This window comes from Vidua chalybeata, chromosome 12 (assembly GCF_026979565.1).
Source record: "Vidua chalybeata isolate OUT-0048 chromosome 12, bVidCha1 merged haplotype, whole genome shotgun sequence".
NCBI classification, from domain to species: Eukaryota; Metazoa; Chordata; class Aves; order Passeriformes; family Viduidae; genus Vidua; species Vidua chalybeata.
Window position 1 is genome coordinate 9,333,447 of NC_071541.1, and position 26,901 is coordinate 9,360,347.

The window sequence follows — 26,901 nt, forward strand, 5'->3', positions numbered from 1 at the left end:
TGTTGAGGGATGTACCAAGTATATTGCTGTCTATCTCCTGGAAGCTTCTGCTAATTTTTACTAAAGGAAAGACTACAAGGTATCTGGCTACCCTCCCCAATGCTAGAAGCACAGACTGTTATTTCAGATATAAGGAGAGCTATGAGCCAGCGCCTGGCAACGTGGTTAATCTCCCCAGAGCGTGTTATGGACGGGGGAGATGGAAAGGGAAGTAGCTGTCAGACCTATAATTAAAAAAATGTGTTTGCATATAGAAATTTCTTTCCGTTGTCAGGAGAGATGGAAATACAAAAATCTCATTTATCATATTCTACAAACTTGCTAGACGTTCATACCAGAAGGCTCCAGCCACATCAGAAATAGGAATAGCTCTTTCTAAGTACCTAAAATAACATGTTGAGCCTTATCACCAGTGCGCACAGCACCAGCAATTCCTTTTCTAATGGCAGTGGAAGCACTGCAAATGGGTACAGGACTCTACAGTGTCTTCTGCAGGGACATCTGGGCCAACTTTTCAGTCATGAGCAATAAAATGCTGGAAAATCATTGTTTATGATGCAGGACCATATAGGGCCTGGATGCACAGCAGGGCTCTTGGCAGCAGTGCCAGGTACTCGCCTGTACAACAGAGCTGTAGGCAGTTCAGGAGCAGAACAAGGCTTTTATTTACTTAAAAATCGCAATAAACATTAACATCTCCATCGGCTTGGCACTCTGGAGGAAGATTTGCCTTCCAGCCCACAGCGGCCTTGGACAGCCCAGCCACTACCCCATCCCTGAAGTAGGAACACGGTCCAAGCTGCAACTCCTTACTCTGGTCCTAGAAAATCAACCCATCAGAGTCTTCTCATTGAGCTGGGAGGTATCAAGCTGCCTTGATTAATCCAAGCTATTTAAACCCACCCTAGTGCTGTAATGTCAAGCAAAGCAATGCAGTGAAGTCACTCCAATAAGTTTTTTATGGGTAAAAGACCAGAATTTTTTTTTTTTTATCTAAAGTGAAAGCTTTATCAACATGGGATTTGATTAGGAAACCAGATATATACATCAAGAAAGCCATTATTTTGACACCCCTGAGCTCCGGGCTGCCTTTAATATTAAAGGCAAAAGAGAAAAAAGGGGAATGTAAATAATTCCCCTGATCTATCAATGAATTTATGTCAACCTTATTCCTCCAGTGGTTTAGTGCTTATGGAGTATCTTCAGAGCCAGGAAACAAACATTTTAACTAGTACTGAAAGAGTTTTGAATTAAAGGAGGAAAAAATAGGCAAGCAAACATGCCTCTTTTACATTCCTAAACATGGATGTTATGGAACCACAAGGCAAAAAATCCAGTAAAACTATATTTGAGAATGTTTCTCTGGGAAATGTTTAGATGGTGGTTATTTTTGTCATATTTCTGATGGATGAAATTAAATCCTTCTGCATTTCTGCCAGAGGTATTTACATGAGAGACCACACAGCCTCTGTAAATAAAGCAAATGGATGCTGTGGCTGCCATGCTCACATGGGAGCAACTCTCAGTGTGCCAGGTTCCAAGCTTTCAGCTTTCTCTTCTTCCTAGTGTCCTGTGATGACCCCCTGTGCCTGGGGCTGTGCTTCCAGGTGAGGAGCAAGGGCTGGCTTGCAGAACGACTGGAGCTGATCAGCTGGGGCTGATCCTGGGTCCATGGCCACAGGGTGAGATCCAGAGACCCTCAGCCTTGAGGTGACCACAGGGACCCTCATCCCTGGGGAAGGAGCCAGGGACGCTCAGTTCCACCGTGACCCCAGGGACCCCCATAGGACTTTGAGGTATCTCAAGCCTCAGGGTGAGGCCCAGAGGCCTCCAGCCTTGAGGTGAAATCCCAGGACCCTCAGCCCCAAACCAATCCCAGGGGCCTTCAGCCTTGAGGTGAAATCCAGGGGCCTTCAGCCCTGGGATGAGGCCCAGAGACCCCCATAGGACCCCCAGGCCTCTCAAACCTCAGAGTGTGATCCAGGAACTCTGAGTTTGGGGTGACCCCAAGGACCCTCAGGCCCCGGGTGAGACCCAGGGACTGCCCCAGGGCACCGAGGCCCTCAGGCCCCACAGGTGGGCAGGCCCAGTGGTCGGCTGCATCCCAGGCCTGTGGAGGGCCTCAGACCAGGCCTGCCCTGGGCCTGCAAGGCCGTGTGCCCCTGGGCTGTCCCCGCAGCCACAGGACACAGGTGATGCTGCCCTGAGTGGAGCTGGTCATCTTCTTCAATCTCCCTCCTCCCTGCAAGGCACTGTGGCACCATGGCCGCTGCTGGTGGGGAGAGGCCGTGAGGGCCGGGGCCATGGTGCTGCTTGGGGGCTCCCTGCCAGGGTGTCAGCCCTGAGAACAACATGAACTTCAACATCTGGAACATCAAGGAGATGCTGAGCACACCGACAGCCCTCGGGTGAGCATGGGTGGGGGAGATGGAGAGGAGATGGCATGTAAAACCAAACACTGATGACAGGTGAGGTGAAACATGCCCAGAACTGACCTCTGGCTAATTAAGGAAATCTAATGGGAATCCTTTAGCCTCCCCTGGGATCCTATTTATGCCCCCAGCCTGACAGGACTGCCACAGACCCACCATTGGTGGGAACCTAAAAATCAGCATTGGCTGGAAGCTGTACCCTTGTCCACTCAGGGTGTATTTGGGGAAGCCCTGTGAGCTGTGCTCATCTACTAGATAAGTGAAGTGTTCCTCTTGCCTGTGCAGAGGGCAGACAGAACGAATCGTGATGTGCAGTATTATTGCACATTATGTAACTCAAAAATTATTCCATGTCCTGCATTTATACACATGGCTTGTTTTTTTCCCAGCAGAAGCCAAAGAGCAACTAGAGCTCCGTACAGCTACAATCTACAGTGAAACAACAAATATTCAGATAAACATCTGGAGGGCAAATATGTAAGACAAGCTGCAATTTGTACTTCAGAGCATCCTTTGTATCACATGGCTAAAAAAGGCAGTGGGACTCATCCCCTTTTTGACTCCAGAAAAGCTAATTGAATTAATTTGGTACTCTGACCCTCTGTTAGTTAAATAACCCACTTACATAACTAACTTGGTCAAATTCACAGTTTTAGTCATACTCTCTCTTTGGCCAGATGTTACCAAAATGATGGATGATAATGAAACCATAATAGTAATTTTGTTGCCCATTATAGAAATGCTTGTCATATAGATATTAATTAATTGAATTTTGCACAGATGCAGGGGGCAAAGGGGAGCCAATTCAGGGAAAAATCTATTTATATCTGTCACAGTTTTGTCTTTATAATTGTGTATTGCTTAACTCTATCGTCTTCTTGGTACCTGTGGATTTATTTTGTTTGCTTTTTGGGAGGTTTGTTAGTTTCCAGTAAGTTGTTTCTAAGTTTGAAAACCTGTGACTTTCTTTCCGGTCAGAGACTGAGGAGGGGAAGTTTAGAGAATATATTAAAAAGACTTAATATATATAAAATAAATAATTGCATTTTATATAATATACAATATATATTTTTAAAATACATAAATAATTCTATGAAGTTGTGCTATAAGGAATGAAATGAGTGGAAGAAGTACAGATGCCTATCTGGAAAGGGATCACTTGAATTTCTTTCTCCTTCAAAGTAGTCTATCACCTACAACATCTTTCCTTTTAACTCATTTATTAATGCAGGAAGAAAATATAGGCAAGATTTTAAAACTCCCTCCTCAGCATTTTCCACATTTTTTACAAGTGAGTTAAAAAGGGTCAAATAGGGCATAAAATGTTATTGGAAATGCAGCTGGGTTTTTAGAGGAGGTAAGAAAGGGGAGAAAATTTTCTGTGGACAATTAACTTTTTCTAAAGGAAAGAAAAGTTTCCCACAGGAGCATGTGAATGTGTGTGTGTATTTGAAACAGGGGGGAAAAGTGTTGATTACTTTTCCCTGGCTCACTTCTATTACTAGAAGCCTTTCCCACCACAGCAGGGTATGCTGTTTAATCCCCAGAAAACTCTTTCAGGGAGCTTTAAAAATGAAACATAAAATCAGCGTATAATCTAGGCAGAGTATGACTCACTCTGTGAGTTCTTTGCAAGTTTGAGTCAGGGTGTTACTTCTGAGAGCAGCTGCCACCAGGTCCCCAGGAAATGCCGAGCTCCAGTGATGCATTGCCCTCACAGACACAGCTCTGCACAAGCCTAAAAGTGCTCTGGGTTTTATTTGTTATCTGTCAGACACACAAGTGCTTCTCTGCAATCCTAACAGCCTGAGAAATAGGGTGTGGGGAACCAGAACCCCTGTTCCACCTGGTTTTATGTATGAATAGTGACATAGTAGAGGTACTAGAAATGAAGCAGAGGGAAAATTATCAGGTTGGACAATAGTATCAGGGTGCCAGTTATTTTAGAGGGTGGAAGGGGGCCACATGACTGCCATACTGGGAAAGCTTAGGCTCAGTTGAAGTGTATTGACAAAGGACACCGTTTTTATGGATTGAAATGCCAGCCTTCATTAGAGAAAGTGCCACATTCGAGCAGTGCTGCTGCCTGCCCAGCCAGGAGGGCTGGCAGAGGGAGATCACAGAGGGTGTGAGATCAACAGCCACAAAAGCACTGATGCTTCAATCAGCCTTGTGGATATCCTTGTGGATAAGCATCACAGGGGTGTGATGCTGAAAGTACATTTTCAGACACCATCAATACCTGCCTTGGCCAGGGGGCTCACAGGGGAAGAGACACATCTTGCCTTGGCCCTGAACTGAGCACAAGATCCCTGTTCAGACTATTTACTCTTGTAGTGCTACCATGAGAGTGGCAGTAGGGAACTGGAGTCAGTATCTCTGCAGGAGCAGCAGAAGCCAAAAAATCCACTACTGTTAATTAAAAGAAAAAAGACACTGGAATAGTAATAATAAACCTCATTAAAAATAAATTAAACTGTACACCCCAACGGGTTAAACGCTTGCCTGAGGCAGAAAGGTTATTTAGACTTGATTATATAGATTTGAAATTGAAGTTATGAGAAATCTCTTGTACCATGAGTAAAGAAGTATCTTGCTAAATGCATAAAAGCTACTCATATACTGACTTCCAAAGACATCAGAAGCAGAAAGCCTGCCAGAGAGTGTGTAAGGCCAAGAAATTATGAAAATATTAAAAAGGCATCCTAAATGGCTTCTTGAAGTTAAGGCCTACTTGGGCCACTATTCTCTATGGTTTATTTCTGCTGTTGAGAATAACTTCCAAGTTTTAAAACCTCTTTTAATCCATTATCCATGAAATTCCATCCCAAATCATAAGGTCACATATTTTGAAGTTACATTAAGGTTCAAGAATAAGCAGAAAATGAAGGAGACAGCCAGGACAAAGACCAGGAGAGCAGCTGTAAAATTCCAGAGCCTCACAGGAATGAGAAACTCAGGCTCTAAGTGCAGGCTGGAATATGGCTTCAGACTAGAGAGGAGGTTGGCAAAAAAATCCCTGTCTCCAGATGCCTAACTTATAATATAGCTGGGGATGCATTATGTGGGAGCAAACAGGGCTACTCTGCAGAAATGCCAATCTCCTCTTAAGGAAAAGGCTCTGTTGTAACTGGCAACCAGCTCAGGACAAAGGGCTAGCATGGATGCCAAGGTAAGGATGTCTGGGCAGTATTGAATCACAGCTGAATGACTAATAAACAAACTCATAGAAAGCAAAAATTACCTTGAGAAATTAAGAAAAGACCAGAGGGATTTTGAACCTGAAATCTTGAAACTGGAGGCAGTGTTTGAGCTGAATAACTGAGAGGGATTTCATCGTGGTTAATGCATTAGGGACAGTGCCAGAATGTGTTTGTAGAAATTCCTTTTAGGATGTGGAGCACAAGCAGGTCATGCCATTCCAGAGGACAGGAAGCAGAAGAATAATTTTCTGCTGTGACTGTTTCCAGTGAAGAGATGGCAAATGGCTGGAGACTGCGATAGCAGCTAAAACTCCTTTATTTTAACTCTTCCAGCTCCCCTGTACCCAAAGCCAAGGCTGATCCTTGCTCATTTGCTGAGCACATTGGCACATTGGCAGGCAGCTGATAGTGAGGATGAGAGCAGTGTAGCAGAGCTAGAGACAGTTCCTATAGATACAGGCTAAAGCCAGGAGGAAGAGCAGGTGAATGGCAGCTCCCAGAATTTATACCGGATTTGTTGTGATTCAGCCCTGGTCCCTAAATGAGGAGAAGCATATCTCTATTATGTGAGATTTTCTGGAGGGAAACCAGGAGAAGAGAGACTTTATGGCTCTGATCCTACTCAAGACACTGCTACTAGGAGAGAAAGATTTCTTTGGGGAAGAGGCTTTACTGCACTTTGAAGAAATGTGTCAAAAAGGTGTAAGTGAGCTTCACCCACAGTGCTTGAGAAGAAGAAGGATGTTGGCACAGGTTCAGTGGGGATGACAGAACCAGGGAAAATCACTTATAGCAGCACTGCAGAGAAATGTTATGTTGCATATTGTACAAGTCTCAGTTTGCTTTTTCAAATTACTCTTAAATCTTAGTGTTGGCACATTAGGATGGATCCAAACAACAGAATATGAATATCAGTTCTTAAAGAAAGATTGATGAGGCCTATGGCAATTTACAGTTATGAAGCTTTAGTTTGTCAATGTCCCTAGAACATCTACAGAATATAAGAAGAGGGTAAATATCACATGACATGTTTGTTTTGAGGTAAGGCAGAACCTTTGAATGAAATGTGAATGTTTGCATGTGATTGTGCTAAAATATTTGGAGTGGAAATCAGAAAATTAGAAAAATGAAAGAAGCTCCTGAAAGTTCTAACTCCTCCTATAAAGGGGGAATTTCCACTGACAACAAGGAAACAGAGATTGGGAAGATCTAGCTGACCTCCCAGATATGCAGAACGCTGCAGATTTTTTAGATCACACTCATATCACGAGAAAGGGTTGGAGCTGTCAATATTGCAATACCTTGCATTAAGTTAGGTCGGAAAATGAAGTCATTTGACCATCAGTCAGCAGAGGATGATTTACCATTTTTTGGAGCTGTCAAGAACTTGTTTTACATATCTAAAGTTGGTTTTGCTTTGGATGCATATGCTAATGCCAATACCAAAGGAATGTTATGCGCACCAACACGGATGATTTGGAGCATGGCTCATGTTAGCAGAAAGCCAGAAGTTCTCCTGAGGTAAACTCCTCACTTAGGAGGGACTGCTAAGTGGAATTGCATACCTGGGATGTTTCCTTGCTGTTTATGGGAAAGGGTTTATATTTAGGACAGAATATGCAACCCTGCATCTCAGGCATTCTGAAGGGAATGGTCAGGTGGTTAGAAGAGCTGGAGTTGCCTGATCATGGATCTGATCCCACATGTGATCATCGTTGTCTGATCTCTCTGACAGGGACAGGCCTGGGCCAAGCATGGCCAGGCTGATGGCTTGCCCAGATGGTCTTGTTAGTAAATTAATTGCCAGCAGTGTTAAGCAAGGGATAAAGAAATCCATTGCTCAGGGGAATGAGTGTATTCAAAAGAGGCATCTGTTTCACCTCCCCCTCTAATTTGCAAAAGTGCCATCATTCCTAAACCAACTGCTGAGGTACTGGACTTAAGACAGAAAAATTGGGCTCCAGAGCAGCCAACAGCTGCCTTTGGTTGTAGTGCAGAGTAAGCCTAGGAAGTCACTTGGCTCATAAAGTCCTCTCAGCTCAATACTCCTCATAAAATTTTTGTTATAAAAATCTTGTACTTCAGGTATTAAATAACACGAAGCATCTCAGAAAACGAGCATATCATGGGGGTGTGACATTCACCAGTTGTACTGGACACTTTCAAAGGGGGTTTGTTAAGACTGTAAAGCATCTAAAGATTATAAAAACCCTTCCTCAAACTAAGAGGGAGCTTTTTTTGGCTGGAAGACAGGTGGATTTAGAAAACCTGGTGCAGGAGATGTACTACTCACATTGCAGGCAGGGTCTCTGCCTGTGTGGGGTCATGGCAGCCCATGTGCTCACATCTCCCCCCCATATTGCCTGTAGATTAAGAATTTTTTTTTTTTTTTTCCCAAAGCTTAGCTGAGATGGAAAGAAGGAGCTGTGCAAGTAAAATTGTATTCAGATTTTTTTTGTAGCAGATTTGGGGTCCAGAGAGGGATTAAGGGAGAAGGTTTGAATTCAGACAGATTTATCAGGCTTTTTGAGAATCCAGAAACCCATACCTCATCTATTTTTGCCTGCAGCTCAGTGTACTCAGTGAGCTTAAAGCCAAAAGCATTAATATGATATGTCAGTGACACTACTATATAATGGAGACTGAGCAGTTCAAGTGCTGCTGCTAAATCCTTGCCCTGTTGTGTCTATGATGTTTGGGCTCCTTGCAAAACTGGGGATTAACCAAACACGTCATAGCTAATAAATGTTGGGGAGATCATCTTTTGTTATACACATGAGTTATTCTCCTGTTCCTTCTCCTTTACTTGTATCATTTGACATAGAAGAAAAACCTTGTGTAAATGTTTCATTAATTTTTTTTTCTTTTTTTTTTTTTTTTTTTTCTTTAGTTCCCAGCCCCAAAGGCAGCAACACATCTCTCCATCTTGGTAGCTCAAAAAAAGCAATATGTGAGAATATAAACCTGGCACAGCTTTTTTTTTTTTTGTGTTTGGTCCTAACCTAAACACTCTGCCAGACCTTGTGGATGTGGAGCAATGGAAAAGTGATCATTTAGACTGAAAGAGGGTAGATTTAGATTGATTGTTATGAAAAAATTCTTTACTGTGAGGGTGATGAGGCACTGGCACCGGTTGCCCAGAGAAGCAGTAGGTGCCCCATCTCTGAATATGTTCAAGGCCAGAAGGGATGGCACTTTAAGTGGAAGGTGTCCCTGCACGTGGCAAGAGGGTTGGAACTAGGTGATCTTTAAGGTCCCTTCTAACCCAAACTCTTCTACAATTCTTTGTGAAAAATGAAAGAAGTCTTTTGTATGTACTTTTGCTAACAAAAAAAATTGAAGTCAGCCTCCAACACAATGAGAAGCAGTGCAGCTGTGCAGGGAAGCCCTTGTCTGAGGGAAGCTGGTCCTGTGCCACAAGCCTAGTCCATAAAGCAGGAGAGGAATATAAGAGTGTTTCTGAAGAGGAGTAGAATCAGAGCAACACAGCAGAAAATCAAGAGTATCTAGGAAAGATTTATTTGAGTAATGCTCAAGGGAAAGAAGAGCACTTTTGTGTAGCATGTTAATTTGTTTGAAATACTTCCAACAATTCATATCAGTTCATCCAGCCATATGCTACCTCTATGTTTTTGTTATTTTACTGTGTCAGACTTAAGGCATCTGGAGAATAAATGCCCAAGAAATGTCAGCTATAAGTCAGAAAGGTTTATTCTCTTAGAACTGCCTTCCAATTGATCGAAGCAACGCCTGAGTTACAAACAATTGTTATCCAGAGTAGCACTTCCAGCAGGCCATGTAGGGAATTTTTTTGGCTTTTTAATTGCTCCAGACTCATTCACATCCCTCTCTGCCCCATTTCAGGCCCAATAAGTTTTCCATGAGGAGCAGCACTGCCAGTGACTACTCGAGTCTGAGTGATTCTCAGCTGCTCTTTGGCTCCCAGTTCTGCCCGGACAATGTGCAGTCGGCAGCGGCACCGCTGGAGCTGGGCACACAGCCGGGACAGCAGAACTCCCAGGATGTGAGTCTCGCTCTCAGTCAGCCCTGTGCAGGCACACAGCCACCATTCAAAGTTAATGGAAAATGCTGAAATCAGGTGGTAACATTTGCAAATGTCAGTAGCTGCTGAAATCAAGTTGTTTTCTTCCTATGTATACATCCTTACTGTGACAAGACAAAGTAGCAGCCTGGTGAGATGAACGTGGTATTTATAACAGATTGCTAAAAATTATTATTGAGATAGGTATTATTTTCTTCAATCACATTTTTTAAGTTACTAAAATAATATGAAATTATTCTCAAGCTAATGTCTTTAGACCACCTACCTAGCCAACTTAGAATATTACATGTATTTTTCTTTCAAAAATAATGTATTTCACTTCCTTAGCTTTCTGCAAGGATGACAGAGCTACTCAGTGTTAGCTTCCCTGCACTGACAATGACCTTGCTGCTCTGCTGTTAAGGTAGACACTTGGATGATTTTGGATAGGGGTGAAGAGTTTCTATGCTCACAATGTTCCTCCTACAGCTCATGGTTTCTGATGTTACCAGCCTCTACTAAAATAGTTCCTGCACAGCTAACAGAGAGAGCCAGATCTGAATAAACACACCTGGAGCAAAGATTAGGGAAGAGCAGTGGTTCCAGCTTGGAGGCCCCAGGCTGTCCTTCAGTTCCAGATGATATCTGCTGTCCTATGCATTTTGCCTAGGAGCAGTTTTCATCAGACACAAAACAGGAAATTCACTTTTCATGATTAAAAAAACATTAATGGAATTTGCATTTTCTTATGTTTTAAGGAAAAGGCATTTCCATTTTGGTCACATTTGGTCCATTTTGGTTCCACACAGTGTCCAGAAATTTTGCAGAATGAAGCTTTTATATTAATATTAATTTTCTTGTTCTAAAATGTGTATTGAAGCATGTGAAAAACTCATCTACAGTCTATCGATGTTGCTAGTTGGCAGCAAAATGATGTCATCCACCAGGCAATTCAATAAGATTTTTTTTTAGATTCCTGTAGAGGGAGATTCTACTGACAACTTGAACTTTTCCACAATTCCAGGAATGCTGAAATTCATTTATAGTCTCTGTCTTGAACATAGAAGGGAAAAGAACCCTGCACACCTTATAATTGTAGCAAACTGAAAATCCTCAAGTTGAGAGAAAAGCCTGTGTCTGGAGGAATTTGGGCTGGGTCTCAGTTCCACAGGGAGTTGATCTAACTAGGCACACGAAATGAGGCATAATCTCACAAAATTCTTAATCTCCTCATCCAATGTAATCTGTCATGTCCAATCACTGTGAAGTCTGTCTGCACTGGATAAACAAATTGATTCTTCTAATTAATGTTCTGATTATTTTTGTACTTCAACAGTTTTCTTTTGTTTGTGTCACAGAGCGAGCCCAGTATTTTTACCAAATACCAGACAAAACCACAGTTATTTGATGAAGAAACAAGAGAAAAAGGTTCTCTTAATTTTGGTGCCGGAAGAGTGAAAAATGTCTTGGAAAATTTTGAAGTGAATAAAAACAAAATAAAGGACAAATATGACCGGTATGTAGACATCCATTGGAAATTCTCTTCTGGTGATTATCACTCTCTGCAGCTCCTCTTCCCCTCTTACAAATCATACATGACATAGCTGCATATTTCTCCAAGAAAAGTATTTTAAGGTTTTAAATAATTTCTAATTGGAAAGAGTTGAAAGGTAAGAGAATAGTGTTTATTTGCAACTTATGTAACACATTCAGTCATAAGCCCCACTGGACAGCAAAACTCTAACCTGAATTTACCTTTGTCTTTAACTAATCAGCATTGTTTCTTTTTTCTGTATTGATTCTCTGTGAAAACCCTTATTTCTCAAACTTTTATAGGTTATGTGGGGAGTGATAAAAGGGACTCTGAGGATGGCCTTCCCATTTGGCCTAAATAAGGGGATTGCCAGACATACTTGTGTGCAGATTGCATCTCTATAAACCTGCACATATCTCTAGAATTTTATTTCCATACAAGATTTTTATGTATTGTTTTTTTGGTAACAGACAAGTGTTATTTGCTAATGTAATTTGCATCTGCTCTTTGTCAGATGCCAAGAATTACAGGTACCTCTAGGTCCTGAAGGACTTCAAGGAACAAGCCAGGAATTTGAAGCTCAAAAATGAAATATGGCAAACTCCCCAGTGCACCTATAAATAATTCTTAGCACTGTATATTTTGTAATGTAACATCCAAAGTGAAGTGTGTTTTTATTAAAAGCCTTTGATCAAATCTGGCTATGTATCTCTCTTGCCTTTTCAATGGGCACTGAATTTCTGGTAAGACAAAATTTTATTCTCTATTGCCTATTAGAGGAAGATTTTTGTAATGAAATGGGAAAGTAGTTATAAATGTTTAGGCATCACTCATAATTATTCTTTTTTTTTTCTTGAAATGGATTATGCTTCTTCCTACACTCCAGACTTGTTCCCAGATTAGAAGACTGTTTTTAGAAATAACTACATTATCATTTCAAATATAAGTGTATGATTTATCAATTTGTATCCCCCTCAAGTTTGACTAAGAAAATTAGTATCTTCCTTTCTATAAGGCTAGAGAGATTTCAAAAGCACTGCCTAATTCTCATAACTAGATTCTACCGGGCCTCTGCATATTTTTGGCTGTTGTAATTTAGATCACTCAAATGATTGACTTAAAATGACCCGAATCTTCAGAGAGGAAAAGGTTATCACTTTGCTTAGCAACCATCCGTGCATTTTGGTGTGGCAGTTTAATCATGAATATAGCCTGGTTCCTGATACGCTGGCTCAACTTAAAAGGACAGATAACAGAAACCACAGGCATAATCTCAGGAGAAAAGGATTTGCAGTATTTGTTCTTCCTGGCCTGGGCTTTGTTGATGCTGAAGCTTTTCCCATGTTTTTCCCACAGTTATTTTAGTCCAAGCACAATACCGTGTATCACAGCAACTGGCACGTCACCGCACACGCTGGGTCCTTCGGAGCAGATAACATGGTGATCACACCCCAGCAGCTAATGGACAGCTGGGCAAATGCCAACTAAAAATTTGAGAGAGAGACCAAAAATATGAGAGTAAAACCCCCATAATGTCATGTATATGACATATATGAGCATGTGTGTATAGGTATTTTTTTCTTACTTTACATTGCAGAGTCCATGTTTTCCTTAAACAATTGAGGTGACTTCAAAGGGTTATGCCCCTGAAAGAATCATGGTTTTTGTGCTAACATTTCATACTACACTGTGCCTTGCAGTGTTTCCTGTCTCATTTTTACAGTGATCTTTTCAATTTTTGTACACTTCAGTAATTTACATTTCTGGTTCATATTTGTTGGTTTTTTTCCATTTTAGTGAAGTCCTAAGCTCCTTTATTTTCAGCATCAAAGACAGGCTTCAAGAGGTAAGTTACTTCAAATTCATAATGTAAAATGATAAGAGTTAGAAATACTACAGACTGTTCAGTGCTCACTTTCCTTTGCTATGCTGATATCTAAAATATTACATTGTGTGTCTTAAGCACTCAAATACTTTAAACCAACAACTGTAAGTTTTTTTGCATATACCATTGCCTTTGTGGCATTAGGGTCAAGGTCTTTAGGGACTTGCCTCAGAGGCAGTGGGGGAACTTCTGGGTGGGTCTCTGGAGCAAAACAAGCTGTAGTGATAGCCTGCAAATATCAGTTCTTTTTTCTTTTTGCCTGAAGAAAGCAGTCTACTCTCAGGATTAGTCATTGTGGTCTGAAGGTGAAGGTCTCTCCTCCAACACTTCTATAATTAATTTTATTAGCTATTATTAATCCTATTTTACAGAACAGTTTCTCTATTTTTTTTGGAATCTGTTCAGATTTTTGAGCCATTTGAGCCATCCCAGATCTTCTTTGGGGTTGCAACCAACAGCTGGACAAATTGTTTCAAGTGACAGATAAACAACCATTTTCAGGCTGTTCCATTTCATGAGTTGCAGTCATTGTTCTGTGGCATCTGGGGATGTGATTTTGCAAACAAAGAAAAGGCAATGTTCTAATTTTCCCATTTACCTTTGTTTTCACAGCTGCCAGTATGCTTCGAGAAGTTTGAAGAAATATTTGATTCCAAACTCAAATCCAGTTTAGTTTGCCTAGAAACCCTTTTCAAGACATGTAAGTCCTTCCTGTGTTCCTGTTAACAGCAGAGGGCACAGTCAAACTGCCAAATGTCAGCGTGTTGTCTGGAGGCTGGGGTGAACTGGGCAAGTCATTCTGCTCACAGCTGTTCTCCCTAAGGGAGGAGAAAAAATAAGACTTATCCATGGTATGGACTTATCAGTTTTTCCATTCCTAGTCTCTCATTTTTAACTTTTCTCTGTTCTCTTGTATTTAGGTGTTGCATGGTTAGACATTGTGCTCAAATTGATAAACACACCTCTGGTTTTGTGTTTTGTCTGGAGTACAATAATTTTTAGACTATCTGGACTACTAATGGAATACACAGTAAAAATAACTTAGATATTTATATCCTGAGTATCCAGTTTCAGTTTTTAGGGCTTTTTTCATATGTTAGTTTGAAGTCTTCCATTACCCCTCTGTGCTTGAAGTGATTAAGTTTTGGATGTAAACAAAACTAAGACTGCTCATTTCTTAAATGAGAAGCACATAGTGAAGCACATTATTGCCATGATAAAAGGGTGACCTCCAGAAAAGCTAATAATATAAAATACTTTTGAACAATTCTGTCTCTCAAGTGGCTAATCACAGAAATCTTTACTGAGGGAAAATGCTTCAATAAATTGTTCCTAGTTTAGCTTAGATCTGAGCCTTTGAGAGTACATTAATTTTTAATGCTGGTGTGATGCTTTATCAACACTCTGTCAGGACTCCTCAGAGCTTGCTCTGCTCTGTGCAAGAACAAGAGGCCATTTTCAATATACACAAGAAATGTGAAGTGAGTTGTATCTTGTGAGATGAAGGCAGCAGAGCTTCACAAAAGCACAATGGTATTCACTGTGTGGCAAAATGTGGCTTCCACAAAGCACATCTCTGACAGATAGCTTTTAAATCAACAGAGGCCTCTCAAGCCAAAAGAGTGGAGTCTGATTCATTATGCTGGAGGCCATGAAAGGCTGTACATTTGAAATACCAATCTCATTGTACTAAGAACATTCCCTTGCTGTACTTGGCAAGTGTTCTTGGTGGGACCCTAATGTAAACAAAAATCTGTCTGCTTTGGCCAGCACAGCAAATTTCCTCTTACACATTTTCCCATCTCCTAATTACTTCAGTGCCTCAACTTGTCCACTCTGCAGCAGGACTTTGCCTAATTTCGCATACCTCGTGAACAGAAATTGTTGTCATGGCACTGAAAATCAAATCTATTGTTCATGGCTCCCCCTCTTCATTCCATACCATTTACTCAGTTGTCCTGTTTCCTCTCCATATCCATTTTCAATGAATGTGCCTTGAATTAAATGAGAAACCTCCCAGAGGTGCATGCTGCTAGATTTTCAAAGCAATTGAAAAGAAAAATTGGCACTTTCTGTAATGCATCATGCTGCAGAATGTTGAATATATAATGAAAATCATCACATGCTGCACAATGTTGTTCTTTTTATATTTCTGGGAGGTTCATCTGTCACTGGTTAATTGCAGATAAACACTGTCATTTGACTGATATCACAGTGATGGATAATTAAGTTCCCACTAAAATAGATACCTACGCTAGTGCCTTGAAAAGAGGCAGTTCCCTTGAAAAATTGGTATAAAATTCCAAAACTCAGGTGAAAGAGCTAAATTCAGAGCTAATAAAGTTCTGAATGCCAGTGAGTGATGATACAGTACCTTGAGATGTGAGTGACATGGCAGAGATACATTAAATCAGTGGCAGTGAAGGATTTCACAGGTAGGAGGGGGAATGCAGAAGATGAAGAGAACTAGTGCACCAGAACATTCCAACAGCTCTGAAAAGCAAAGGAAGGTGGAACTTGAAATCAAGTCTGTCTTCATTAAAAGCTTATAAGGAGTATCACGGGTTGCATTTTTAGCAGTGGGTAGCAAGCACATTTGGCATAGTCTGCATAGCCACCAGACAAGAGCAAAACAGAAAATATTTTTCAAAATGTATTTCCAAAGCATTTCCAAGTGCTGTTGGTCTGGCATGGTCTTGCAGGAAGATTTTTTAAAATGTTCTCTTTTGAGTGTTTGTCCATATGTGCTTGCACACAGTGGATAGAGCTGTGTCTGGCACTGGAGATGATACAAGGTTTGGCTGAGCATCTTCCACAGAGGCACAGGTGCTCTGTGCCTTGCTCACATCTCAGTGTGGAGTGCACAGGGAAGTAAAGAGGCAGACAGACCCTGTGGCCTTAGTTCTTCCACCTTATATACATACAGTTTCTCTGGTTGACTTACCTACTCATTATTTTCTCTTTCCTTCTGATTTCCACTCCTGTAGCTTGTTTCTTTTCATATTTTTCACATTTTAATTTTCATACCCACACTTCTATCAAAGCCTTCTATTTTTTTATACAAATGTCAATTTTCACCACTCAGCCCTCTCTGTGCTGCTTTGCTGTTCTGGTATCTGGTAGTTCCAGCTGTGACAGCTCAGAACAGCTGAATCCTCCACAACACCTTGTCTGCAGTGCACACGAACAGCATCCTCCCAGCCTGCATGCCACAGGCAATCCTCTGACACTGCCATCAAGGGTGACAAAGTAACATGCAATATTATGTCACTTATAGAGGTATGAGGCAATGCAGTTCTCTGACAAGATGCAGGGCCTGGTGAGCAGTTTTCAAACATGACTTGCTGTCAGACTCTCCAGCCCAGCTGCTGCTGGCAAAGTTTCCAGGGCACACAGCAGTGTTTAAAATGGTGAGATTTGAGCTTGTTCACCCTGAACAGTATGGTCCAGACTGGGACACCCAGTTCAGACTCTCTTATGTCCTGTATGGATTGAAAAGTCAAAAAGTTTGAAACTGATTTAAAAAATGCTTTTTTCCATGTAGCTGCTAACTAGCCATGCAGAGACTGACAGAGCTGTTGAGGGACTTAACCAGACTCCCAAACACATCAGTATGGATGGTGAGAGAAAGTGTGGATGTTCCAGTAGATACTGGAACCCCTCATTGTCACAATTCAGGGCTTGGAGCATTGTGTGCTGTAGCACAGCGTGAGATCAGGGGCAGCTCATCCCACAGTCCCCCAATGCAGGTGCTATCTGATATCTTGTGGAATAGGACTCAGGCTAAGCAGCACAAACCTGCCAGCTGTTTGCTTGGAGTATATCTGAGCAGGATGCAGCCATGTCAGCCCAGCTGTCTTACCCTCTGGCACAGCTCCGTGGCTGCCCAGGGAGAGCATGCAGCACTCTGCTGAGCTCCAGAGCTGTCTTCCATGCCCGTGTCTCACCAGGTTTATAGGACCTCCAATTTCCCCTACTGAATCTGGGCCTGGGGAAACCAACCTCCTTCCAAAGTGTTATTTAAAGTGTCTGTGCTGTTAGTGCCAATCTCAGGATGAGCTGCATAGATGATGATAGAGAGACATCAGAAGCAGTTGCTGTTTAATATTCCTAGGCTGGGAGGCTGGTGCTCCCTCTCTTGACTGCTCAGGCTGTGAGTTTTCAGCTGCTGGGAGTGCAGCTGCACCCGGGTACAGGCTGATTTGCAGGGAACTCTCTGCAGCACAGGGTGGCAGCCCTACCCTGAGGTCCTTCAGCCTTTTATCTCACGCCAGATTTCATATTCCAAATGTTATTATTGTAAACAGTAGCATCTGAAGACAAAGGTACAGCAAATCAAAACACAGCAATGTTTCAGATTGTAAAAAACTACTTTGTTTAAATTACCTCAGGAGAGGCACAAGTCTGTGCATAAGTCACTCATTAACTGAGTAAAGATTTCCTGTCTGTGATCAAGTTATTCAATAACTATCTGCTGCAGGGTTTATTTGAAGAAAACCTCTGAAGCAGCCCTTCTTGCTCATATTCAAAGAAAAGAGACGTAACAGGGTCCTTGATCTGATCTAATTTGGCTGTCTCAAGGCCTATTTTTTTGGTAAGCCTTCATTAACACTTATTTTTACCTTGTTTATTAGTGTTTGACAAGTCTGAACACTTCTCTGGGTATGGAAGCAGGGAGGGAAGGAGAGTGCCCTTCCTCTGTACTGAGGGTTTTTTCTGCAGAATACTCCTACACGTATAAATGAAACACTTTCAAAAGGCTGGCTGCTGGTTGCTTGCTGGCAGCATGCTGTGCTGAGTCAAATGTATGTGCAGATCACAAGCCCAGTGGATGCAGGACTATTTTTAGACTGAGGATACTATGTTGAAGAAGAATAGATAGATTAGGGAAACCAGAAAGTTTTAAAAATAATTCTGAGCTAAAATTAAACATATGGGGAAGAGTAGCAAGGGAAGGTAAACTTGCAGATGCGGCCTTTCCTGTATCTTCACTATGTAGACATGGAAGGTGATAAAGTGACATGAAAGGAGTTTCTTCCTTTAGTCACTGCTGCTTTCCTTCTCTTTGTAGGTTGGCAGTCTCCCCAAAAACCTGCTCTCAGATTGCAGGTAGTCTTTGTTTCTAACCAGGGAGATTAAATGTCTTACAGGCCCACTCAAACATTCACTCCCCCGTTACAAACCCATTCTACAAATTATAGATTTACACGTTTCTAAAAGAGTCTAAATCTGTCAGAGCAAAACACTAAAAGATTAAAAACTGCAACCAAATTGTCTGCAACACCATATTGTTTGAAATACGTGCAGATAATCCTCAGAAATCAGCCAAGCTCCTACAGAGAACAAGGCAAAACCATGTGGTGATGTGCATCCTGAAATAATGGAGAAATCCCCCTCGAGCTCAAGTCTGGGAGGTGGTTTTAATTCAATGTGTGTGAGGACGATGCATGGATAAGGCAGCTGCGGGGTTCCATCTCCCAAATGACAGCTGTGTGCACTGTGCCCAAGCAGGCTCCTTTGGAGGAGGCAAAGCTAAAAACCCAGCAGGACACAGGGGATTCCTGGTGCCAGGAGGTGCCATTCCCTGTGTTTCATTCCTGACCAGCACCTCCAGCCCTGTGCCACCCCGCGCCTCTGCTTTGCATGGCTGAATGAGACAAACACTTTCAATCTCCTTTCGTAAGAGGAGATTACCATGTAAGCACTTAATTAACTTGTAGCTTTTCTCTGCCCATGTCTAGTTCAGTCTCTTTCTTTCCTTGCACATAGACGGCTGGGAAGGTGTGTGGGCTTCCAGACATCCTGGAGTGCATAGCAGTTCTGTCAGCCAGAGCTGGTGCACTGCCACACGCCCCACTGCCCCATCTCACCTGAGCCTCTGGTGCTGGCATTTGCATCCTTGTGTCACTTGCTAATTAAGTGAATGCCCTTTGGCTTTTGCACCCAGGTGACTATAGCAGATTTTAAGCCTGTTTGGCTCATGAGTACCTTGATGAGTACCTGTCAGAGCTGCTTTGTCTCCATATGCCACTCAGCTCAAGATCTGATGTTTTCCCTTTAGTTGAGGCTTATCTTTTAAGTTTCTCCTTATGTTTTTCTCAATTTTTCTTTTTTTATATTACATAACAACTTTGAGCGAAAATCTTTGTTTGAATCTACAGAAAGGCCCCTGTGTTGTCTTTGACAAAGAAGTCACCAAGTCACCTGCCTTGTCTTATGAGTTAAATCACAATCCACTTTTCATAAAATCTTGTTCTTATTCTATTTCCGTTCATATCTTTGAGTACTTTTCTCCTCAAAGTCTGTTCTAAAACCTTGCACCATGTGAGAACAAATTACTAAGCCCATAATTGCTCACATTTTTTCCTTTCTTCCTTCTCAAAATTTTAAAACATCCTTGTTTTTTCACACAAGCAAAGCCTATACAATCACTTTCTGCCTGCCGCTCCCTAATAGTTTTTAGCTCTTTAACCAATTCCATCTACAGTTTGACAGAAGGGCACAGCTCACTGAGATAATTAAGTCCCTGGAAGCTTAATGAAAAGAGCTGAGCAGGAGGAGAAGGGATCCCCAGTGCCCTGCAGCTCTGCAGCCTTTGAGCACAGCACTGTAGGGCAAGAGGTGCTCAGCGAGGAGCTGAGATAAACGCTGGTGAGCAGGAACAGCTTCAGCCCCTCTGACACCAAAGTCAATCAAATATCTTGGATCTGTAGCAAAAGAAGATTAATTAATTGCAGAGCTCTTGTAGCAGCTTGTTGAAATTATTCTGATTTTTCTCAGGTATGCAGTGCTCCAGCACTCCAGGGTTTCAGTTATCCTGGCCCATTGGTTTGGCAGTGCTTTACCTTAGCAAGAGTGCTTTGGATCCTGTTTTATGTCAACCAGCCAACATTCCACACCATCCGTACACACCTTCCTGCACCCTTCACAGAAAAGACCAGACATGTTTAGCTCTTTCTCTTTGCTCTTTCTCAGCTCTTTCTCTCTGTCCTAATTTACAATTTTAAAGTAGACTTCCACAAGAATGCTAAAGATTTTTCATCTCCACACACAATGCAAACTGTGTTCCCATCCTGTAGTGTATTAGGTACAGCAGTGGTTCCTATAAGAGTAATTGAAGCTGTATGGGGGAGTTATATTCTTATCCAATCATATAACACAAATCCCTGGGGTTTTATCAGTTTTTCAACAAGACTGACTGAAGCCAAGAGCAACTTGCTCCAATTTAAAACCCTCCCAGGGAGTCTGTGCCTCCACAGGACTCTGTTGGGGCCCCCACTACTAAGTGCTGGGCACAGCTGCCTGGTTCAGGTGGTTTCTGACCCCATCTCTTCCCATGACCAGCAAATGGAAATACCAATTTTTTATACACTCCTTCATAATTTCCCTCTATTCCTTCCAGCAGTTTTCCTTTAGTTTTCAGCCTCCTGTGCATTTTTGACACAGTTTCTCTGGTTGCACTTAGCCATTAACCTCTTACACCTCCATCGTGTTCAAGCTCCATTTACCATCACCTGGTTGCATGAGAGTGTTGTTTATACAGGGGTGGATCAGCTATACTGGGGTCCTCCTGCCTTGGCCATGCCTGTTGTGCACCTGGCAGACAACCAAGCCTCAGCTTTCCCTGCATTCAGCCTACCAAATTCTGCAGCTTTGCACAGCCTCTCTTCTCCAGCTGCCACATTAACAGAGGGCAGTAAATGAGATTTGGCCTATGTGCAGCATCTTATAAATTTCAAGTGCCTTGCATTAAAAATCCACCCCATTGTTCATTGCTTGGGGTTTGAGCAGATCACAGCAGGAGAATCATGAGGTTATTCATGCCAAGCCATGCAGGAAGAAGCAATAGTACTGATAGTACTTTATTCACATTTACAAATGAAAGACCAAATGTGGTTTTTATTGATTTCCCCATTTAGTGGAAGATGCTCTTCAAAGTCACTGTAGCTTGGTGATGAAAGCTTTGACAGAAAAAAGCCAAATGGAGCAGGCACTGCTGGAGATGGAGAGGAGACTTGCAGCCGTAAGTGAAGAAATTAATCTTTTATTCTGAATCCTCATTCTGAATTTCTCCTGCTTCTTCAAAATACCGACTGAATATTAAATTGCCTTCGAATTTTGGATTATAAAGCAGACTGCTCCTGTTATAATGAAAGGGGAAAGACATATTAAAAAGTTAATTCTAGGCCAGATACTGACAGCAGCTCACCCAAGTGCTGGCTAACAGTGCTGTAAGTTCTGATGAAGCCCTGGTCAGTAAGAGAAGAAGCCAACAGTGCCTTGTTGTGGCAGGCTGTGATGAAGCACTCACTGCTTCCTCACCTGACACATGCCTTTGCTGGAGACATGATGCAGTGCATGCCTGTGAGGGGAGAGCACCCCGCAGAAGTGCAGCACCTTGTCCCTTCAGCCAGGTGTGTCACAGGGAGAGGAAAAAAGATGTGAAAAGTAAACCAGTGGATGTGAGTGACACAAGAATGAACTCAAAGATCTCCTGATCAGGGCTGGTTTCTCCAAAGGCCCTGCTGCAGGAATTGCTTTTGGCAAGGATGTGTCACACCAGCATGTGAGAAGGCAGTGCTCCTAGGAGAGGGGGCACACAGTGGCTTAGGGGATGCTCCAGTCCCAAACCTCTCACCTTTGTGGGACAGTTTGAGGATATCTATTACACAAGAAGATACAAATTGCTAATCTTTGGGTCAATACCAAACTGACACATGGTGCCTAAAACTTCCTTACTATTGTGCCTTTTTGTGTGTTTTTTTACTGCTTCTGCTCTGCTTTCTGCTTCTCCAGAAAGATGTGGAGATTTTGGATATGAAATCCAGTATGCAGCTGCTGAAGGAGGGTCTGGAATCACTGCCAGCCCAGCTGAATGACCAGTTCCTGAAAGCATGTAAAGAACTTGGCTTCCTGAAGCCATGTAATACCTCAGCTGAACAGCACACGCTTTTGTCTAGTGCCAGCCTGCCCCCTCACACGACAGATAAGTCTTTCCAGACCTCCCCTGGGCTGTGCCAACACTGTGTCCTGACTGAGGAGCACCTGCACAGGTCATGCTGTGCAGGCAGGGGAGTTTGCAGCTGTTCAGGCTGGTCTCATTTCCCCTGTGTGACAGTGGGGCAGCAACACAGAGGCTCCCCTGGAAGGAACCAGGTCACTGGAGATGGCACATCTAAGGGTGACCTAAACTCAGCCTCAGGAGACAAAGCCAGCCCCATTGCTCCAGCAGCCTGTGGCAGAGCAAACACCTTTTTGCAGGAGGTGAAATGCAGCTCGGAGACACAGAGCTGTGCTGCCCATCCTTGCATGTGCTGGGCTGGCAGACACTTTTTGGGGAGTAGTCAGAAGAAACACTGTCCTGTACCACTGGAAGTGCCTCTACCAACCCCACTGAGGAAGGCATTCAGGAGAGGCACTCAAGGGTTTAAACCCCTGACACCATCACAGCAGCAGCAGCCTCAAGTTTGCCACCATTCTGCACAGAAAGCTACACCTGGGCAAAGACACAGCAACTGGTCCACAGACCATGAGGTGGAGAAGGCAGCTGTAGGGAACAAAACAAAACTGAGTCCAGGAAGGATGTCCTGGAAAAAAGCAATAAGGAGAAAGACAACATACTCCACTAAAGGGAAAGGCGAACACTCTGGATATGCTGACAGTGGGCTGAAGCAGAAGAAGGCAAATGGGATTATTGACTTGGAAAGCTCCAGAAAAAATTCCCTTTGCAGCTACTTGGTTGATCTCAATTCAGAAAATTCTGACATGGTCTTTGCAGCTCCCCATCAGCAGATCCTCAGCAGTGCTCAGCTGGGGCTTACAAAGAATTTCCCACCAGTGCCACACTCTGATAAAAGCCTGCAACAACTTGCAAGCAGAAGAAAGAGAAGTCTTGAAATTAAAAAAACAATGAATGTTTCCAGTGTAAAAAGGTATCTCTTGGATTCCTCTCCCGAGGAGGATGTACTTTCCCTGTGTAGCACAACAGGTGTAAAGCAAATGAGCTACTTCAGCCTCCAAAGCCCCTCAAGCTCCAAGAAACCACATCCTGTCAATCCGCTGGCTCAGCAGAAAACAGCCTGTTGCTCTTTACTGTTAGATTGTGATTCTTCTGATTGAAGGGGTTTGTTTCATGCTCAGAGCCCTTAGTGCAGGATGACCATTTCAGTTGCAGTTTATTCTTCTATGTGTGTTACCTGCATAGTCAGAGGCAAGACTCAGGCCTGGATGCTTGAAAGTGCTATTGCCCAGTTGGAGATATTGTAAGGGACTACATGGGGTCTAAGCAGGGCTCTCCCCTGGCTTGGAAAGCTGAAGGGATGTGTATTGCTTTACTTCCCCTCTCCCAGCAGAGATGCCATGGGCTTGAGTTACCATAGCATTTACACAGCAGCGAAGTAGAGGGCTGGCAGAGCATACTGTCAGCTCAGTCAGATTTGGCACTGAGATCTACTGGAAACTCCTCAGCTAGATTGATACAGTGCTATCTCTGTGGCCCGAGGCTTCACTCTGTTTCTCACTCGTGGTATCTCTGTTGGTTCGTTATGTAAAAGTTCAGGTTTTTAGTAGAGTAGTATTGTTCTGGTTGATTTCGATCAGGTTCAGATTTGTCTCAGGAGTTGTTTGTGAACTTTGGGCAGGAAGAGGTTTAACTGAGGAAAACCAAACCCCAGTGTCTCAGGTTTGTCCAGTACTGTATCTCTTCTCCTTACAGGCTGAAATTCCTCAGTTTCAGAGATTCCAGGAAGTTATTTTGTTTCTACTTTATTTGTCTTTTGTATCTCTTGGCTGATTAAGGAATTCTCCAACATACCCATTTTCAAAGGCAGTAGTTCTTGGAAACCAAAGATACGACAGGCAGATCCAGCAGATGAGATGTCTGGACAGTCCCAATTCCCACAGAGCAACTCTCTTCAGGGTACTCGGCTGTGACTGTGGGCAGCTCCCACTGCTTTGGGCATTCGTGTCACGTTTGACTTTTGATCTGAAATGTTACCAGCAAAAGAAACATTTTCGTGTTGACAAAACCAGATTGCCACAAAGTCAAATTATCCAGCTTTGCTATCCCAAGGGAAATGGCTGTGATCCCTTTCTTCTGGCTTTAATAAACTCATCTTCACCAGAGCCCAGTGTATCTATTTTTGTTTGTTTGTTTTTTGGGTTTTTTGGGGGTTTTTTTGTTTTGTTTGGTTTGGTTTGGTTTGGTTTTTTTTTTTTTTTTTGAGAATGAGAGAGAGGCAGAGTCCCATTCCAGCAGGAGAACAGGCAGCTGTTCTTCAGCTGTTTAACTCCCCTCGATCGTGGAATTGGAAGGATTCTTTTTTTTAGCTCCTCTCTGGTGTTTAAAGACAGAAACCTTCACTCTTCCAGCTTAAAATTGGTCCAGTGATGTTAATTAACAAAGAGAATGGGGGGGTGGTAGTCAGATATGGGGAGCCCCCAGAGCCTTGGGACCCCCCTGTTAGCACAGGGAATTGGTGATGCTGCCAGCAGGAGCGGCCGTTTGTTTCACATTGCCCTTGTGTACCCGCCTCCCCAGCAGCCCCAGCACGGCCTTCGCTGGGCAAAACCTGTTTGGTGGGCTTGCCACTCCGTGCACTTTGGGATTGGCAAGGACTGATGCAGGTCTCTGTGCAGCCCCTGGTGTGGATGCAGGGAGCTCGACAGCACAAGGCTGAGCTTGGAGGGACCTCTGGAGGTGTCTGCTGTAAGCCCCTGTGCAGAGGCAGAGCAGGGACTGGCTCTTTGGCCGAGATCATGCCAAAGTATCAGTGCTGTGGGGTGCAATGCAGGGCTGCCCTGGGGACCCTGCAGCTCCTTGCCACACACACACACTGACTGGAACACAGTGCAAAACAAAATCCCTGGAGATGGAGGTGTAACAGCAAGAGCAGCCAGCAATGCCTCCCCTTGCATAGGACAACCTCCCTGGTGAATGGGATGAAGCCCCAGAGTGCCACCCTGGCCCCCACAGTCCCCCTGCTTATTCCCACTCAGGGTCTCCTCCAGGGTTTTAGCTGCCAACAAGAGCATTTGTCCCAGTATGGCTGTGACAATGGCAGCTCCTCTCCCAGCCTTGTTGGACAAAAACTGGAAGTGTGTGTGCTGCATGGTAGCAGATTTCCAAAATAATATAAATAATCTACTTGCACCCTGATGGAGCTGGTCCTGCCTCCCAGCCTGTACTCCCAGCTCACTGTCACTGGCTCCTTGCTGGATCAGCCATGCCCCAGGTATGCATGGTTTCTCCTGGCCTTTGCGTCCACGGAGCTGCCAGTACCGGTGTTTGTAGAGGTCTTGTCTCACCCTTCAACCAGGGAAGGTGCCAGGGTGTTTCCTCCTGCAGCACAGCCAAGAAGAACTGTGGAGGGCACAGGGCAGAACCATAAAATACACACAATGGTCAGAAAAAAAAAGCGGTGCGTGGGCTGTGTTCCTTTGGGTTCCAGTCTGTCTGAGGGCATTTAATTGAGGCCATTTTCTCTGAAACTCTGAAACTGGAGTTTCGGAGCTTTCTTGGGGGAGAATCCAGGAGGAAGAGAACAGTGATCAAAAGCCTGTGACACCCAGGTGGCCATAGGCACAGGAGTTGAGAGAACTGGTTGCATCCTCCACCCAGCATCCCCAGCTGTGCAGGCAGCAGGCACGTGGCTGCTGCAGCAGCACAGAGCAGGGGGCTCAGCTTTTCATCTGCCAGTGAGTCACTTGGCAGAGGAGGAAACCTCTGACAGCACTGAGGATGTGGAGGTGGCTGCAGTGCCCCTGCCTTGTGCTAAAGGTGCCCCAATGACTGTGGTATATAGGGCACAGCCAGCTCCCTGCCCACAGCCCCACTGCACACTCAGCACTGCAGCTGCACCTTCCTTAGGATGAGACCATCCAGCTGCGGTGGTGCCCAGTGCTGGCAGTGCATGGTGCAGTGCAGGATCACCTGCACTCTCCCCCTGTGCGGCCTCCCCAGCACTAATCCCCAGACTAGCTGCCTGCCCTGCTTCCTTCTGGGGCCCAGTGTGCCGGCATTGCCCAAATTCCTGGACCCTGCGCTCAGCTGGCTGCTGCAGCCTCCTGACCCCACAAAGGAGTGGATCAGGAATCAGAAATGCCACCAGTGCTAGTGGTGAACACAGTGCCCCGGGAATGGAGAAGTGGCAGGGAGCAGGAGTGGGGCACTGTGTGCTACTGCCAGCACACAGGTGCTGTCATGGGGACCTGAGGTGCCACATGTACCTGCTGGCCTGGCGAGAGAAGAGCGATGGTGATGACAGGACTTTGCCAAGGCTTTGGCAGCTCAAGCACTGCTGAGGTGCAGGCAGGGAGGAGCAGAAGTGCAGGCGGGGAGCTGGAGTGCAGGTGTCACCATGCAGGATGGAATCCTTGAGCTAATGTGACTTTTAGACCTTGTGGCCGTACCATTGCCAGCTCAAGCACTGGCAGGGTGGGCAGTTTTCCAGCCGGACAATTAAGCAGATTAAGTAATTACCTTAACCTTGGCAGGGTCCCACATCCCAGTGGCTGCCAGGGTACTGCATATCCGTGCTGGGCATTTGAGAGACAAGTGTGGGGCAAGTGTGGGGCAGAGCTCCCTCAGACCTTCCTCAGGACCCTGATAGTGGGTCCGACTGCCCCCTCCCCCCGCCTACCCCTGGCTCAGCCTCGGCCGAGCAACCCTGCCCGCCCCGCGGGCAGCATCCCCCCTCCACCGCCCCGCCGCGTCCTGGCCCCCGGAACCTGCCCTGGTGCCCCTCCGGAATTCACGTCCCGGAGGATCTGCGCCAGGGAGAACCCGTCCCCGGGAGTCCACCCGA

The 26,901-nt window shown here is 44.0% G+C and overlaps 1 protein-coding gene and 1 long non-coding RNA gene across 5 annotated transcripts; one reads left to right on the forward strand and one right to left on the reverse strand.

Annotated features, from left to right (window-relative positions):
- The first annotated feature begins 1,055 nt into the window (after nt 1–1,055).
- Nucleotides 1,056–24,220, forward strand: IHO1 (interactor of HORMAD1 1). Of its 4 annotated transcripts, none has more exons than XM_053954144.1 (8): nt 1,057–1,607; nt 2,825–2,909; nt 9,500–9,659; nt 11,036–11,193; nt 13,009–13,057; nt 13,709–13,796; nt 21,016–21,119; nt 21,893–24,220. In XM_053954144.1, coding segments are annotated over exons 2-8 (1,884 nt in total). In that variant the 5' UTR covers nt 1,057–1,607; nt 2,825–2,907; the 3' UTR covers nt 23,216–24,220. The 4 variants fall into 4 exon arrangements, with proteins under 4 accessions (XP_053810117.1, XP_053810119.1, XP_053810118.1 ...); XM_053954143.1 differs by lacking the exon at nt 1,057–1,607 and adding an exon at nt 1,618–2,408; XM_053954142.1 differs by lacking the exon at nt 2,825–2,909 and having other exon boundaries at nt 1,056–1,607.
- On the reverse strand, nt 13,814–16,392 carry LOC128794361 (uncharacterized). The gene is made up of 3 exons (XR_008433064.1): nt 16,041–16,392; nt 15,471–15,589; nt 13,814–13,914 (listed from the first exon to the last, which is right to left on the reverse strand). It is a non-coding gene; the product is annotated as an uncharacterized LOC128794361 (long non-coding RNA).
- Nucleotides 24,221–26,901: the final 2,681 nt, after the last annotated feature.